General features: G+C 42.9%; 1 protein-coding gene across 2 annotated transcripts in view; it reads left to right on the top strand.

Moving 5' to 3' along the window:
- Nucleotides 1–18,812, top strand: part of TTC12 (tetratricopeptide repeat domain 12) — a 53,550-nt gene that overhangs the window by 6,014 nt on the left and 28,724 nt on the right. For both annotated transcript variants that reach the window (XM_019469129.2, XM_019469131.2), the window contains exons 3-7: nt 4,445–4,608; nt 5,148–5,169; nt 5,791–5,868; nt 6,887–7,008; nt 18,334–18,393. In XM_019469129.2, coding sequence (XP_019324674.1) covers nt 4,445–4,608; nt 5,148–5,169; nt 5,791–5,868; nt 6,887–7,008; nt 18,334–18,393 — 446 coding nt within the window. The remainder of the gene's footprint in view (nt 1–4,444; nt 4,609–5,147; nt 5,170–5,790; nt 5,869–6,886; nt 7,009–18,333; nt 18,394–18,812) is intronic.

The raw sequence follows: 18,812 nt of genomic DNA, 5'->3' as shown, positions 1-18,812 counted from the left end.
GCGGAGCCTTGAGGATGATCACAGTTTCCAAGGCAGGTAGGACAGGGAGAGCAGGAGCAAGCAAGGGAGACTGAACAGCGATGGCCAAACAGGTAGGAAGGCAACGACCATTCTGTTCTCTGCACTTGAGAGTCTGGTTTTTTTGTCTCTGTTTTTTCTTTGTTTGTACATTCGTTTTGTTTCTGAAATTCCACGTGAGTGAAATCATGTGGTGTTTGTCTGTCTCTTGACTGACTTATTTCATTTGGCATCACACTCTCCAGCTCCACCCGTGACATTGTAAACGGCAAGGTTTCATTCTTTTTTATGGCTGTGATATTCCATACCTGGCTGTTGTAAATAATGCTGTAATAAACACAGGACTGCATGTAGCTTTTCAAAGTAGCGTTTCTGTTTTCTTTAGGTAAGTAGCTAGTAGTGAAATTACTGGATCATATGGCAATTATTGCTATTAATTTTTTTAATGTTTATTTTCGAGAGAGAGAGAGAGAGAGCGCGCGCACACGTGCGAGCAGGGGAGGGGCAGAGAGAGAGAGAGACACAAAATCCCAAGCAGGCTCCTGTCAGCACAGAGCCTGATGCAGGGCTTGAACCCACAAACGGTGAAATCATGACTTGAGTCAAAGTCGGAGGCTTAACTGACTGAGCCACCCAGGTGTCCCACTGCTGTTAATTTTTTGAAGAACCTCCAAACTGTTTTCCACCATGGCTACACGAGTTTGCTTTCCCATCAACAGTGCACAAGGGTTCCCTTGATGGGAGGCAGTTTTTTAAAGTCCATGAGAGGAGGACAGGATGACTTGGCTGGATGTGATAGTGTGATTTATTTTTTTATTTATTTTTTTAATGTTTATTCATTTTTTGAGAGAGAGAGAGAGACAGAGAGACAGAGCATTAGTTGGGGAGGGGCAGAGAGAGAGGGAGACACAGAATATGAAGTAGGCTCCAGGCTCTGAGTTGTCAGCACAGAGCCCAATGCAAGGCTCACACTCATGAACTGCGAGATCATATCCGGAGCCAACGTTGGCCTCTTAACCAACTGAGCCACACAGGCGCCCTGATACTGTGACTTATAATAAGAAATACATGTTTGTTCATTGTCCCTGTGCTGGGCACAGGACTCCTAAAACCCTTGGCACTCCTAAGTGATAAGACAGACAAAGACATCCTCATATGCATGACAAACCCTTTTCAGTCACACCTGAGTTTATGTTAATGAGTGACTTTTGGAACCTAAGGATGGCAGCTGGTTGCCAGGGGAACCAACCTGGTGCTAAAGTTTCAACCCTCTCAGAAGGGGAGAGGGGCTGGCGGTGGCCAATGATTTTTAATTGATCAGGCCTATGTAATGATGCCTCCATAAAAACTCAAAAGGACCTTTTGAGCTTCCAGGGAGCTTCCAGGTTGATGAACACATGGACGTGTTGGGAGAGGGGTGCGCTCAGAGAGTCTTCTACACCCCCTTCCCACACACCATGGCCTATGAATCCCTTCCGTCTGGCTCTTCTGAGTGACATCCTTTTATGACAGACTGGTAATCTAGTAAATAAAATGTTTCTCTAAGTTCTGTGAGCCACTCTAGCCAATTAATCAAACCAGAGGAAGAAGAGGTCGTGGGACCCTCTGATCTATAGATGTTCGGGCAGAAGCACAGGTGACCATCTGGGAGGTGGGGAGGGGGCAGTCTTATAGGACCGGACCCCTAAGCTGTGGGATCTGACACTATCCCAGGTAGGCAATGTTAGAATTAAGCTGAATTGTAGGGACACCCAGCCGGTGTCAGAATTGCATGGTGGTGTGGGGAAAAGCACACGTTGGAATTGGGGTCAGAATCCTACTAGGCCAGCAGTAGGATTTCCAAGCACCACTGACAGGGCAGTTGAGTTAGGACCAGTTCTCCCTGGTGTCCATCGCTTTCTCTGTCAATACTCTGCATCCGTAACAAAGGCCCAGAGAAGTGGGGAGCTGGATTTGGAGTTGGGAGTTTTGTCTGGCAGGTGTGGTGGAAGGGCAAGGGACGTCAGCATGTGGGCAGGATGGTGGCCTAGTGATGGACCACGGGCTCTAAGCTGAGTGGGCGGTAAAGTGAAGACCAGGAAGGATGGCTTTAAGGGCTGTTTTGTCATCTCAGTGCTTTCTAAATTTACCTGTTTGTCTCCCACACAAGATGGGAAACTTCAAAAGTTAACATCTTTTTTATTCATCATTATCGAGGGCATTCTGCATAATATCTGACTCATAATAAGCTCTCCATAAATTGTCACTGAATTAAATAAGGACCTTAAAACTGTAATTTGAAGGCCACGGTAAAATTCTCCTGCAGCTTCTTCCAGGCAAAACAAATCCTGATCTTAATTTTTTCTCAATGGTTCTAATGGCTCTAATTTTTGCTTTCCATTCAGAACCTTCTTTAAGAAATGGGAAGAGAGAGGCGCCTGGGTGTCTCAGGAGTTTAAGCATCTCACTTCGGCTCAGGTCATGATCTCGCAGCTTGTGAGTTCGAGCCCTGTGTTGGGCCCTGTGTTGGAGCTGACAGCTCCGAGCCTGGAGCCTGCTTCAGATTCTGTGTCTCCCTCTCTCTCTGCCCCTCCCCCTCTCATGCTCTGTCTCTCTCTCAAAAATAAATAAACATTAAAAAAAATTTTTTTAAGTGGGGTGCCTGTGTGGCTCATTCAGTTGGGAGTCCGACTTCAGCTCAGGTCATGATCTCACGGTCTCAGTTCAAGCCCCGCATTGGGCTTTGTGTTGACAGTTCAGAGCCTAGAGCCTGCTTCAGATTCTGTGTCCCCCTTTTTCTCTGCCCCTTCTCTCCTCATGCTCTGTCTCTCTCTGTCTCTGAAAAATAAATAAACCTTAAAATTAAAAAAAAAATTTAAAAAAGAAATGGGAAGAGATAATCTAAGGAATGGGAAAAGCTATTTGCAAACCATGTATTTGATAAGGGGTTGATATCGAAAATATATAAAGAACTCAAACAAGTCAATAGCAAAAACCAAAACATACCAGCTTACCCAATTAAAAAATGGGCAAAGGACCCAAATAGACGTTTCTCCAAAGAAATATTTGAAAAGCCAACAGGCACATGAAAAGATGTTCAACATCACTAGTCACTAGGGACATGCAAATTAAAACCACACTGAGATACCACCACATGCCCTTCAGAGTCACCATTATCAAAAAGACAAGAGACAACAGATGCTGGCAAGGTTGTGGAGAAAAGGGAGCCCTTGCAGAGTTGGTAGGAATGTAAACTGGCATAGCCACTGTGGAAAACAGTATGGAGGTTCCTCAAAAAATTAAAACCAGAAATACCATATGATCCAGTAACTCCACTCTGGGGAATATATCTGAGGGAAATGAAAACACTAACTGGAAAAGGATATCTGCACCCCCATGTTCAAAGCAGCATCACTTACATGGAAACAGCCTAAGTGTCCATCTGTGAATGAATGGATAATGAAGTTGTGCTATGTATAAACAAGGGAATGATATTCAGCCATAAAAAATGAGGAAATTCTAGCATTCATGACAACATGGGTGGACCTTGAAAGCATAGTGCTAAGTGAAATAAGTCAGAGAAGACAAGTACTCTGTGATCTCACTTATATGTGGAATCTAAAAAAAAAAAAAAAAAAAAAAAAAAAGAACAAGAAGAAAAGAAAAAACTCACAGAGATCAGACTTGTGGCTAACCAGAGATTGAGGGTGGGGGAGGGGGAGTTGGAGGAAGGGGGTCAAAAGCACAAACGTCCAGATATAAGATCAGTAGGTGTCAGGCGTGTGATGTACAACAAAATGACTATAGCTAACACCACTGTAGGATAGACGGGAAAGTTAGCAAGAGAGCAAATCCTAAGAGTTCTCATCACAAGGAGAGAATTTTTTCCTTTTTTTTTTTTTTTATCCCATCTATAAGAAAAGATGGATATTAATGGAACCAATTCTAATCATTTAACAATATAATAAATCCAGCCATCATGCAGTACGCCTAAAACTTATACAGTGATGTATGTCCATTACTTCTCAATAAAACTGGAGGGAAAACAAAGAAATGGGGAGATGTTGGTCAAAGGGTACAAACTTCCAGTTATAAAATGAGTAGGTGCAGGGTTCTAATGTACAACATGGTAACTATAGTTAGTCACTGCATTTTATACTTGAGAGTCGCTAAGAGAGTTGATCTTAAATGTTCCCAGCGCACGTGAAAATTGTAATTGCATAAGGAGATGGCTGTGTTAACCTTATTGTGGGATCACTTCACAACGTGGATCAAATCATCACACTGTGAACCTTAAACTTACACAGTGTTGTACGTCAATAATATGCCAATAAAGCTGGAGAAACAAAAGTTCTTCCCCATGACTGCTACCCCATCCTTCCTAGTGAATGGAGTCTTTTCTTTTGAAGACCTCATTTGAATGATTCACATCTGATTTCTCCTGCAGCCAGTTTAATTCAGGAGATGAATTCTGATGACCCGGTTGTACAACAGAGAGCTGTCCTAGAGACAGAAAAGAGACTGCTGTTTACAGAGGAAGTCCAAGAGGAGGATGGATGCCGGACCACGCTGAACAAGACCATGATCAGTCCTCCACAAGCTTCTCCTGAGGTTTCTTTTTCTATTTTGGAGTTAGATAAGCAGATACAGAGAAGAGGTCTGCACTGAAGCAGAAAAGTGGTAGTTTAATCTCAAACTGCCTAGTGAGGCTAAAGTGGTCTTTTGCTTTTTAGATTCACTAGATTTATTTTCCACAAGGAAATACAAACTCTGATTTTTTTTTCTTTGTCGTTCTGAGTTATCTTTAAAATAATGGGTTTATTTTAATGAAAATTTGGTCTCTCTACCTCCTGAGCTTGAGACCATATCTAACCTGTACTGTTAAGGTAATATATCCTGTCTCATATTTCCAACTCACACAGCCACAGCCGGGGTCCCTTGACCTGCTCACCCTGTAACAACCATATGCATAATCAGAACTGATTTAAAGCAAGCCTTCAGAATTCGGGGCCCTTCAGTATTGGCGGTTAAAGGAAATAACCCTACCACCCCACTTGTGACGGATCTGCATTCTTGGTGTATATTCACATAAATCAGAGAGTAGTTTTTGAAATTTGTTTCTTTGTTTTTATGATAACCCGTGCCTGCAGAATACAGATGAAATAAACTCAGGTAAGGACAGCATCTCTCTTCCTATTTGTTTAGGATCAGTGTTTATCAACTGTAGCTTCCAGACCCTTAAATTATAGCCTCTGGGCTTACAAACAACCCATGAACAAAAACCTACTGATCAGCCACTTCTCTTACTAGTGGTCAGAGGAAACAGTGCTCACAGGTTTTTCTGTAATTTCTCCTGGACAGTCTTTTATAAACTGAATTCAGTTATTCTGTATCAGCCAATTTTTTGTGAGCTGCTGAAGGGATCCAGGTAGCTTCTCTGTTGCTCAGCTCAGAAACTCATTATGCTAAATGGAACAAAAAGTCTACCTTTAAAGAAAAACTCTTTTCAAAGGCATAATTCAAATTTGAAGCACAGACATAGCCATCATGTATAATAATATACCACACAGATTACCATTTAATGTCAAATTAAGAAAATGTCATTTTAGTTGCCTCAGAATCTGTGTGTGTGCGCTCGTGTGCGTGCGTGCACAGGAGTGTGTGCCTACATATATATGCATGAGGTGTGTGTCTCTAAAGCTTTTAAAGAAGCTTTCTTCTGAATTTGAGCTAAAGAACTGATTATGATATCTGGATTTTTCTCTCTAATATTTGAAATTACTCTGCTGTCAGAAGCCTTCTTGGCATCCGTGGAGTTGGATGCAAAGGAACGTGCCAGGAGAAGAAGGGAGAACAAAGTCTTAGCAGATGGTAACTGTCTATCTTCACTTCCCAAGAGCTGGGATGATTTGTGCCCGAAAGATCATGAGTCTGTCTGCTGATACTTGAGTTCAGCGAGATTCCCGGCTGGGGGTTCATAATGGTCTCGAGGCAGTGGAGCCTGGCCAGGCAGAAGCCAGCGCTGTCTGCTCCCTGTGCCTGCTGCAGCAGACAGGGAAGAGGGCAGAGCCCTCCATCAGGCTCCACAGCCAGACCTCTTTCTAAAGCACAGGGACGGACCTGGCAGACCAGCACTCAGCAGTCAGTAGGGAGGGTGGAAGTGACGTGCGCAGGCTGGCCTGAGGCACAGAGGGAGAGTGAAAAAGAAGAATCAGACAGTAAAATGTAGATGTGAGAAGGGAGAGGAGAAATGGAGAGAGAGATGGGGTTGTGCGTGTGTTGGAGGGACACACGCATTTGGCCCTTTTGTGTCTCCCAGCGGCATGTGCTGTGCTCCACGTCTGCTGGAAAATGACTTATTTGGCCCTCTTTGTGAGACACTGAATGTCAGACTTGGCCTTTGTGGCAAACTTGGAGAGGTTCTGAGTTTTGAGGCAGAAACATTTTTTTTCTTAAACACTTTTTTTTTCAGTTTATCTTGAGAGAGAGAGCGAGAGCAGGGGAGGGGCAGAGAAAGAGAGAGGGGGAGAGAGCAGCTGGCTCTCTGCTGCCAGCGTAGATCCTGACGCAGGGCTCGAACTCACAAACCGTGAGATCATGACATGAGCTGGAATTGAGTCGGACGTTTAACCGACCGAGCCATCCACATGCCCCAGAAACATTTATTTTTCGGAGAAGCTACTGAGGAGACTTGGGGATAGGTTTGGAGGGGAAAAAAAATCCTTAAAGAGGCCGATCCCAAAACATCTGTAGAGAAACAGGCAGCAGATGTCCTCTGGGTTGATGGAAGCTATGACCTTCAAAGCTGGGTTCCAAAGCCAGGGGAATAAAGTCTGAGAGAATTATCCCGTGTGTGGGAGAGCTCACCTGTATGACTTTTATTCTCCAGCCCTAAAACAGAAGGGGAACGAAGCGTTTGCCAGAGGTGACTATGAAGCGGCCATCCTGTGCTACAGTGAGGGTTTGCAGAAGCTGAGGGATATGAAGGTGCTGTATACCAACCGAGCCCAGGTCAGTGAGCCAGCAGTGTGTCAGTGGTGCCTTCTCAGGGGACGGTGGCCACCGAGTTTGTGAAACCGAACATGAGACCAGATGTCACCAGCGGTGCACTGTCAGCGCTCACCAGCTGGCTCTGGTTGGGGTGTGGGGGCAACCGCTTTGCATGGAGCATTTGCCACCTTCCCCGGTGTCTGTGCTCTCACCGTGGTCCACCTTCCAGCTGCCGTCTTGAAGGGGTGGAAGGGTGACTTGGGAAGAGCTACACCCAGCTTTGCACACATCACCGATGGTAAAACGGGTGAATGAAACGGCCTATGAGCATTGGATTCTGGCGTCACTGGGTTTGTCCAGCCCCCTCTGGCTGGTAGCCTGAACTCCTCAGGCTCCCTTCCTTACTCCGTCAGCTCCCGTTTGATTAAGATTATTCTATGACTGGGATCAACTGCATAGCTAGCTGATGGGCCTAGACCCAGTTTTGCAAAAATTTTGAGTTTCTGAACTCCCTAAAACCTCAGTTTTGTATCATATGAGCTCAGTTTTGTGGTACACCAGGTAAAAGGCATCACCCAGACGTTTACTACCTACTACCGAGTAAAGGGACAAGGTTGATAGGTCTCAAACAGAAATGTCCCCTGTGGCCTATCTTTGCAAGGCACTTGAGCTTGTGTGAGGCAGAGCTCTGTGTTAGGCCTGAAAAGGCGGCGGACTTGTGGGCACGATGACCCACTGGTCAGGAGATGTCAGCAGGACCGGTGTGAGGTGCACTAGCCACCGTGTCATTGACAAGAGGAACAGGACGCGGCAGAGCCCTCATCAGCTCCAATTTCTGTAACTCAGGATCAGGAGTGTCCTGCTGTGGTAGGTTGAGAGGAACAGTGAAAGCAAGAAACAGGACGTTTGGAGGCCAAAAAGTCTGGGAAGTGATGGTGATTTCCTGAGAAATAAATCCAAGCACCCAGGCACACCGTCCCCTCAGTAGCTCAGCGGTTTGAGGGTTGAGGTGTAACTTACCTAGCCCCATCTGGGAAAAAAATTGATATAAGGGAGTGAACTGGTAAAGAGAACGGCCAGAGACTGATTTACCGGTGTGCATTCTACCACCCTAACAAGATTATAAACTTTTCCATCAACCTCCCCGCCCCCACCCAGTGCTTTTCTTATAATAGATGTTTAATAAACCCTTGCTAAGTTACATAACACTGGAAGCACAATAAGTCTATTTAACGGAATTACGTTTCTGTTGACGCTTTGGAAGAAGGATTCAAATGCAAGCAATTAATGTAATAATTACAATTCCTTTTTACTTATCACCAGATTTGGTCTCCAAAACATTTACCTACTGATGCTTTTGCAGTCTTGTTACTTTGAAGTTATTTGAAAGCAGTAAAATTGAATTGCTTTTAAAATGTTATGTAATTCAGACTTTAATTCAGATGGTCTGTACCCCAATCCACCTAAATTAGTTACGTTTTTACTGTACTCAAGTCTAAGCAGCACATTGATTAGTTCTGAAGAATCACATTAAGAATGAATGTGGATAAAAATAAATAAATGTAATGAAAAGCTTTGGGGAAGTAATTCCTCCCATCTTTCCCAAAGAGAAAACTTATTCAGAGATGAAGAAATGCAGAGTGCGCTGCTTGGTTTTAACAATCACCGAATCACTGAATCTCGGTGGGGGGGGGGAGGAACAAAGGTGGTGGAATAGCACGGAAGGTTTCTTGTGTATCACGTCCATGAAATACAGCCAGACCAACACTAAACCATCCTGCACACCTAGAAAACTGATCTGAGGATTAACACGACAATCTGCACAACCTGAACCACACAATTCAGCAGGTATGCGGCGCAAAGAGGTGAGCTGGGGGAGACAGAAGCCACGGAGGGCAGGGAGCTGTTTTTGTGTGTGGAGAGAGGACGGAGACAGGGGAGAGAGTGTAGGAAAAGCACCCTCCCCAAAAGCAGCTGGAGAGAAAGCGGAAAAGTGGAAACAGCCGCAGGGATTGAACTAAAAAGGGAGAAAGGAGAAAGGAGAAAGGAGAGGGTTTAAATTCCGTTAAGACTCTATAAACAAGGAGCGCAGTTTCAAGTCTGAAACTCTGCAGCTCCATACCTGGTGGTGCTCTGGTGGGAAGGGCGAATCCACAGGCGCAGAGTGAAGTCCGGGGGTCTTTGGGACACATGGGGAGAGGCGGCTCCCCTGCTGGAAGGACTCCCCACAGACAGAGGTCCCAGCCGGCCCGGGAGAACCACCACATTCGCTGGTGCTGGAACGAGGTCATTAAGGGTGAAGCCTGGTGCCAGGTGTGTGTTGTGGTTTTCCGTAATCCCGGAAACGCTGCTGCTACACGATCTCGGGAACTTTTTCTGGGGGGGGGCTGGCACCCGGCAGCAGTCTCTGGGCACTGGCAGCAGCATGGTCCTGCGAATGTTTCTGGGTGTGGCCGGCACCTGGCCATTGCTCGGTGAGACCCTTCAGCAGAGGGGCAGAACGGGTCAAAGCCGCAGTCCTTCAGAGGTGAGAGGTCAGGAAAAACAGCTGCCTTTGAGACAAGACTCAGGAGGGAGGTGCCACCTGGCAACCTGACGGTCACGGACAGTGTAAAAGCAGGGAGTGAAAGGAAGCCGGAAACAAAGGACGGGTGCGCAATTGCTGACCGGGCAGAGTTCCCATTCTAGGGACTGGGTGGCTGGGTGACTCCATTTTCATCGGTCCCGCGCATGCACGTACACACTTACAAGCTCCATAACAATCCACCCCAGTAAGCTAAGCAGCGCCATCTAGTGGAGAACGGAGCGATTACACTAAACCCTGCCCAGCTGGGCCAACCTCGCTCTTTGGGAACACAAGTCTCTCCACCTGCTTAGTTTATGGAGTATAAAACACTTCATACTTTGACTTCTAGGGGAAAGCGAAGTAATTTCATTCGTACTTCAGTCTGTTCCCTGGTCCATCTATTCAGTTTTCTTTTTTTTTTCTCTTTTTCATTTCTTTTCTTTTTCTTGAATACAGAAAGATAAAATATTTATTTTTAGTTTCAATTTTTATTAAATATATTTTTCTTAATTTTTTTCAACTGTGTTTTTTACTGTTGTGTAAATTTTTTCAAATTCTGTTTAACTTCCATCATTTCATTGTGTTCTATTTCAATGTATTCATTTTTTTCAAATTTTCAAACTATTTCCTTTTTTTTTCCTTCTTTTTTGCTCTAATCTATCAAGCGCCTTTCAACACCCAGACCAAAACACTCCTCGGATATAGCATCATTTATATGATATGTGTGTGTGTGTATTGTTTTTAATTTTTTACTTTTAATATTTTTTTTAATTTTAATTTTTTTACCTCATTAATTCCCTTTATCCCTTCAAAATGACAAAATGAAGAAATTCACCCCAAAAGAAAGAGCAGGAAGAAACAACAGCCAGGGACTTAACCAACACAGATAACAAGCAAGATGTCCAACCAGAATTTAGAATCATGATAATAAGAATACTACCCTGAGTCAAAAATAGATTAGAATCCCTTTCTGCAAGGATAAAAGAAGTAACACCTAGTCAGGATGAAATAAAAAAGCTATAACTGAGCTGCAATCCCAAATGGATTCCACAACAGCAAGGATGAATAAGGCAGAGCAGAGACAAAGCAATATAGAGGACAAACTTATGGAGAATAATGAAGCAGAAAAAAAGAGGGAGACTAAGGCAAAAGAGCACAATTTAAGAATTAGAGAAATCATTGATTTATTAAAAAGGAACAACATCAGAATCATAGAGGTCCCAGAAGATGAAGAGAGAGAAAAAAGAGTAGAAGGGTTATGTGAGCAAATCATAGCAGAAAACTTTCCTAACCTGGGGAAAGACACAGACGTCAAAATCCAGGAAGCACAGAGGACTCCCATAAGATTCAACAAACACTGACCATCAACAAGGCATATCGTAGTCAAATTACCAAAATACTCAGGCAAGGAAAGAATCATGAAAGCAGCAAGGGAAGAAGAGTCCTTAAGCTACAAGGGAAGACAGATCAGGTTGACAGCAGACCTATGCACAGAAACTTGGCAGGCCAGAAAGGAGTGGCAGGATATATTCAATGTGCTGAATTAGAAAAATGTGCAGCATGAATTCGTTATCCAGCAAGGCTGTGATTCAAAATAGAAGGAGAGATTAAAAGTTTCCCAGACAAACAAAAATTAAAGGAGTTCGTGACCACTAAACCAGCCCTGCAAGAAATTTTAAGGGGGACTCTCTGAGCGGAGAAAAGATGAATAAATATCAAAAGCAAGAAACTCTCAAAAGGACCAGAGAACACCACCAGAAACTCCAACTCTACAAGAAACATAATGGCAATAAACTCATATCTTTCAGTCCTCATTCTAAACGTCAGTGCACTAAATGTTCCAATCAAAAGATATAAGGTAACAGAATGGATAAGAAAACAAGATCCATCTAATATACTGTTTACAAGAGACCCACTTTAGACATAAAGACACCTTCACATAATAGTAAGGGGATGGAGAACCATCTATCATGCTAATGGTTGACAAAAGAAAGCCGGAGTAGCCATACTTAAATCTGACAATCTAAACTTTAAAGACTCGTTACACTGTTTAACAAGAGATGAAAAAGGGCATTATATCATAATTAAGGGGTCTATCCTCCAAGAAGACTTAACAATTGTAAACATTTATGCTCCAAATGTGAAAGCACCCAAATATAAAAATCAATTAATCACAAACATAAACTCATTGATAATAATACCATAAGATTAGGGGACTTCAACACCCCACTTACAACAATGCACAGATCATCTAATTGGAAAATCAACAAGGAAACAATGGCTTTGAATGACACACTGGACCAGATGGACTTAACACATGTATTCAGAACCTTTCATCCTAAAGCAACAGAATATACATTCTTCTCCAGTGCACATGGAATGGTCTCCAGAATAGACCACATACTGGGACACAAATCAGCCCTCAACAAGTACTAAAAGATCGACATCATACCGTGCATATTTTCAGACCACAATGCTATGAAACTCGAATCAACCACAAGAAAAAATTGGAAAGGTAACAAATACTTGGAGACTAAAGAGCATCCTACTAAAGAATGAATGGGCTAACCAAGAAATTAAAGAGGAAATTTAAGAGTACATGGAAGGCAATGAAAATGATAACACCACAGCCCAAAACCTGTGGGATGAAGCAAAGGCGCTTATAAGAGAAAAGTATATAGCATTCCAGGCATTCCTAAAGAAGGAAGAAAGGTCTCACATACACAACCTTACCTTATACCTTAAAGAGCTGGAAAAAGAACAGCAACTAAAACACAAAACCACCAGAAGCCAGGAAATAATAAAGATCAGGGCAGAAATTAATGCTATCGAAAACAACAACAACAACAACAACAACAACAACAACAACAACAAAAAACAGAACAGATCAATGAAACCAGAAGCTGTTTCTTTGAAAGAATTAACAAAATTGATAAACCACTAGCCAGTTTGACCAAAAAGAAAAAGGAAAGGAGCCAAATAAAATCAAAAATGAAAGAGGAGAGATCACAACCAACAGAGCAGAAATAAAAACAATAAGAGAATATTTTGAGCAATTATATGTCAATAAAATGAGCAATCTGGAAGAAAGGGACGGATTCCTAGAAACATATACACTACCAAAACTGAAACAGGAAGAAATAGAAACTTTGAACAGATCCATAACCAGTAAAGAAATTGAATTAGTAATAAAAAAAAAAATCTCCCCAAAAACAAGAGTCCAGGGCCAGATGGCTTTCCAGGGGAATTCAACTAAACACTTAAGGAAGAGTTAACATCTATTCTCTTGAAGCTGTTCCCAAAAAAATAGAAATGGAAAGAAAACTTCCAAACTCTTTCTACGAAGCCAGCATTACCTTGATTCCAAAACCAAAGACCCCACTAAACAGGAGAACTATAGACTACTTTCCCTGATGAACATAGATGCAAAAATCCTCAACAAGATATTAGCCAACTGAATCCAACAGTACATTAAAAAAATTATTCACCACGACCAAGTGAGATTTATACCTGGGATGCAGGGCTGGTTCAATACCACAAAACAATCAATGTGATTCATCACATCAATAAAAGAAAGGACAAGAACCACATGATTCTCTCAATAGATGCAGAGAATGCATTTGACAAAATACAACATCCTGTCTTGATAAAAACCCACAAGAAAGTAGGGATAGAAGGATCATACCTCAAGATCATAAAAGCTGTATATGAAAGACCCAACACTAATATCATCCTCAATGGGGAAAAACTGAGAGCTTTCCCCCTAAGGTCAGGAACAAGATAGGGATGTCCACTCTCACCAGTGTCATTTAACATAGTATTGGAAGTCTTAGCCTCAGCAATCAGACAACACAAAGAAATAAAAGACATCCAAATCAGCCAGGAGGAGGTGAAATTTTCACTCTTTGCAGATGACATGATACTCTATATGGAAAACTGAAAATATTCCACCAAAAAACTGCTAGAACTGATCCATGAATTCAGCAAAGTGGCAGGATAAAAAATCAATGCACAGAAATCGGTTGCATTCCTATACACCAACAATGAAACAACAGAAAGAGAAATCAAGGAATTGATCCCACTTACAATTGCACCAAAACCCATAAAATACCTAGGAATAAATCTAACCAAAGAGGTGAAAAATCTACACACTGAAAACTATGAAAAGCTTATGAAAGAAATTGAGGAAGACAAAAAAAATGGAAAAATATTCCAAGTTCCTGGATAGGAAGAACAAATATTGTTAAAATGTCAATACTATCCAAAGCAATCTACATATTCAATGCAAACCCTATCAAAATAACACCAGCATTCTTCATAGAGCTAGAACAAACAATCCTAAATTTTGTATGGAATCAGAAAAGACCTCAAATAGCCAAAGCAATCTTGAAAAAGAAAACCAAAGCAGGAGGCCTCACAATCCCAGACTTCAAGCTATATTACAAAGCTGTAATCATCAAGATAGTATGGTACTGGCACAAAAACAGACACTCAGATCAATAGAACAGAATAGAGAACCAGAAATGGACCCATAAACGTATGGCCAACTAATCTTGGACAAAGCAGGAAAGAATATCCAATGGAATAAAGATAGTCTCTTCAGCACGTGGTGCTGGGAAAATGGGACAGCGACATGCAGAAGAATGAACATGGACCACTTTCTTACACCATACACAAAAATAAACTCAAAATGGATGAAAGACCTAAATGTAAGACAGGAAGCCATCAAAATCCTAGAGGAGAAAGCAGGCAACAACCTCTTTGACCTTGGCCACAGCAACTTCTTACTCAACATGTTTCCAGAGGCAAGGGAAACAAAAGCAAAAATGAACTATTGGGGTCTCATCAAAATAAAAAGCTTCTGTACAGTGAAGGAAACAATCAGCAAAACTAAAAGGCAACCGATGGAATAGGAGAAGATATTTGCAAACAACATATCAGATAAAGGGTTGGTATCCAAAATCTATAAAGAACTTATAAAACTCAACACCAAAAAAACAGATAATCCAGTGAAGAAATGGGCAAAAGACATGAATAGACACTTCTCCAAGGAAGCCATCCAGATGGCCAAGTGACACATGAAAACATGCTCAACATCACTCATCATCAGGGAAATATAAATCAAAACCACAAGGAGATACCCCCTCACACCTGTCAGAATGGCTAACATTAACAATTCAGGCAACAACAGATGTTGGCCAGGATGCAGAGAAAGAGGATTTCTTTGGCACTGCTGGTGGGAATGCAAACTGGTGCAGCCACTCTCGAAAACAGTATGGAGGTTTCTCAAAAAATTGAAAATAGAACTACCCTATGACCCAGCAATTGCACTACTAGATATTTATCCAAGGGATACAGGTATGCTGTTTTGAAGGGGCACGTGCACCCCAATGTTTATAGCAGCACTATCAACAATAGACAAAGTATGGAAAGAGCCCAAATGTCCATCAATGGATGAATGGATAAAAAAGATGCTATATATATATATATATATATATATATATATATATATATACACACACACACACATACACACACACACACACACACACACACACACACACACACAGTGGAGTATTACTCAGCAATCAAAAAGAATGAAATCTTGCCATTTGCAACTACATGGATGGAACCAGAGGGTATTATGCTAAGCAAAATTGGCCAAAGACAAATATCATATGACTTCACTCATATGAGGACTTTTAGACACAGAACAGGTGAACCTAAAGGAAGGGAAGCAAAAATAATATAAAAACAGGGAGGGGGCCAAAACATAAGAGACTCTTAACTATGGAGAACAAACAGAGGGTTACTGGAGGGGCTGTGGGCGGGGGTTGGGCTAAATTGGTAAGGGACATTAAGGAATCTACTCCTGAAATCATTGTTGCACCATGTGCTAACTAACTTGGATGTAAATTAAAAAGTAAAATAAGAACTGTGAAAAAAAAAAAGAATCACCAAATCACCATTGGCTATTTTTAAAATGCCTCCCGTTTGCATGCAGTGTTAGAAACACTTAATAAGACCCTGTGAATTGAGTGTTGATGTTTGCTAGAGAGAAAACATACCCTTTCATTGCTCTGTGTTTCTCCTGGAGCTAATGTTATGATCAATAGGTTGCTGGCATAATTTAGATCAATCAGGAGCTTAATTGCCATTTGGGAAAGTAGTTCTTTTTAAGAAGTGGAAAAGCAAAAGAGAAGAGGGAATTTATAGGGTGTTGAATCCAAGCCTTAAAAAAAAAAAGAAAAGGAAAAGGAAAAGTCTGTGTAGAGAAATTGTTGAAGCCGGTGTATGCATTTTCAGAGTCTGTATGTCTCCTGACTAACAATGTCACGGATTTGTGACTACCTTTGTCTAAAAGGATGCTAGTTTCCTCCTCACATCATCTGACTTTCAAATGAAACCCCAAACCCTGGGGGAAAGAATGGTGCTCTGTGGAACAGACAGTTCAAAGAGTCATCATCTTCAATTAGTCCAGAGCCTGAGTTAATGAAAGCACTGCTCAGCAGCTTCCTTTCTATGGGAGCAAATCGCTGCACTGCTGAACTTCATTAGCCAGCTCTTGCCTGCTCCCTCCTTGCTTGGGATGAGTTATAACACTGGCCCCATAATTGGCTTGACCATGTAAATATCTGCTCAGAGTTATCAATAACAATGTCACGGTGCCCAGTACAGTTTTGATCAGGGGCAGAAGTATACATGTATGGGCTCTAGCTTGGGTGACTTATGGGACCCTGGGGAACCCCTTATTCTCCAAGTGCCTGGTTTTCCTTTTTCACACCAGAGTGATCATTGCTGCTTCCTGGGAGCTTTCCAAGAGAAGAGTGCTTAAAGTCTGTTTAGTTCAACTTAATAAGAATTTATTGAGTACCTATTGTGTCCAGAATTAATTCAGAAGGTATGGTAGCCATCACACTTGCTGTTGAGCAGCGCTTTGTTAGTTTATATGTCACTGGTTCTCTGAAACTATAAATGAACTGAATTCAGTTTCGATTGAGTGGATCCCAGGATTCTGAGTCAATTCTTGATTTTCAAGATTGTCCCCAATTCTGAGTCTGGGGTGGGGGGAGGGGGTAGGAGGGAATCCCAGAAGAGGCTCCCAGGGCATTTGGCACTGGTGGATTGTAGTGATGGTCTGACTCTTAAATGTCAGCCCATTTTCTAGATCCCTTCCTTCTTGCTGTGCTTATGAGGAAAGAAGGAGAAATTTTTCTTCGTCTTTTTTGTAGTACCAGCTTTATTGAGATATAATTGGCGTAACATGCAATTCACCCATTTAAAGTACACGAATCAGTGGTTTTTAGTGTATTCACAGAGTTGTGCAACCATCACTGTAAGCAATCTTAGAACATTGTCATGATCGCAAAAAGAAACCCCATACCCTTTAAGTAGCCCTCCATGCTCCCGTGCACCCCTACCCCTGCCTCAGTGCTCCCATGCACCCAGCCCCAGCACTCCCGTGCACCCTTACCCCCCGCCCCAGTGTTCCCCTGCACCCCCACCGCTCCCATGCACCCCTGCCCCCAGCCCCAGTGCTCCCATGCACCCCTACCCCCACCTCAGTGCTCCCCTGCACCCTCACTGCTTCCATGCACCCCTGCCCCCAGCCCCAGCCCTCCCGTGCACCTCTACCCACAGCCCTAGGCAACCACGAGTCGACTTTCTGTCTCCATACATCTGCCTCCTCTGTACATTTCATTCTAATAGAGTCATGCATATTTTTTCCTTTTGTGTCTGGCTTCTCTCCTATAACATGTTTTCAAAGCTCATCCATGTTGTAATATGTACTGATGCTTCATTCCTTTTTATTGCCAAATAATATTCCACTGTATGGATGGACCACGTTTTAGTTATCCATTCATCAGTTGATGGACATTTGAGTTGTTTCTGCTTTTTGGGTATTATCAACAATGCTGCTGTGAACATCTGTGCACAAGTTTTTATGTGCCTGTGTTTACAGTCCCTTTGGGTATACATACACCCAGGAGTGGCTGGATCATATGGTAATTCTGTGTTTAACCCTTTGAAGAACTAACTGCCTGACTGTCTACCAAAGTGGCTACCCCACTTTACATTCCCACCAGCAGTGTGTGAGGGTTCTGATTTTTCTGCATTCTCACCAACACTTATTATTACCTCTTTGATTCGCTCTACCATTTGGTTTCCTTCTGGAGCATCCACAGTAGGGTAGACTCTAGAAGTCAGCTCTTACTTCGTAGATGTGTTTAGTGTGCTACGTACTTTCTTTTGCCTTTCCAGATCCTCTTCCTCCCTGCCTTCTGTACCCTGGGGGGACTGACCTCTGTGGACTGGCCCCCTGACTTCCCAGCTTTCTAGCTTGCATGGGTTCAGCCAGTGAGATCAGAAGGAAGGAGGAAATGAGAGTGGGGTATTTATTCTCCCACCTGTAGCCCTACTAAAGGCCTCAGCTCCCACCAGGCAGTGCCGTCCACAAAGCTGTCCTCTCCCATCTGTCCATGGCTCGTCCTTCTGCCCCCTCACCCTAGCAGCGGTAACGGCTGTCCATTGTTGCTAGACTTGGGGTTCTGTAACGTTCCTGTTGGTTTCCCTGAGCCTTGCCCTCAGCTTGTAAGTAGTCCTTCTGTTAAAGTCACCTCGTGTGTGTGCCCTCCGTTTTCTGCTGGAGCCCTGGCTGACATGGGGAGGGGCTGGTTCCCTGTCATCACCCTTCTGTTGTTGGACTGCTCTTTCTGTGTCAACTGAAGACCGCTTGCTGAAGAATTATGTATCAACAGCAGCTGTTTGTGTCATTACAGGCTTATATAAAACTCGGGGACTTCCAGAAAGCAGTAGTGGATTGTGAGTGGGCTCTGAAGGTAAGAAGATGGGTCCTTTTCCACATGATGGAGCCTGGCCTGCCAGGCAGGGCATCTCGGTCCTGAAGGGAATGGAGGGGAGCGGCCAGAGTTTCATGGCGGGCCATGAGCTCTGCAGTCAGAGCCTCAGTTTTCTCATCTATAAAATGGGATAAACAGAATTGTTGTAAGGGTCACGGTAATGCATATGGAGCACCCAGCTCGTAGTAAGTACTCCAGAGAGGCTGCTGTTAAAGCTGGCTTTTCAAGGTTTATTTTGCAAGGGCTCATTCTTTTCTGCTGTATTATCAGCAGCTCTGCTTCATGTGGCAGTGGTAACGCCTCTTTCTGTTTCTAGAACCAACCACGGGAACTCGTTTGTGCAGTGTTGTTCTTCCTCATCAGTCTGTGCTTTTCCTCTAGCTCCAGTAATTTGGCAT

Source organism: Panthera pardus, unplaced genomic scaffold, assembly GCF_024362965.1.
Source record: "Panthera pardus isolate Hobbes unplaced genomic scaffold, ASM2436296v1 HiC_scaffold_12, whole genome shotgun sequence".
Taxonomy (NCBI): Eukaryota; Metazoa; Chordata; class Mammalia; order Carnivora; family Felidae; genus Panthera; species Panthera pardus.
Note: the sequence above shows the minus strand (reverse complement) of the source record. Positions and strands in the feature narration are given on the sequence as shown.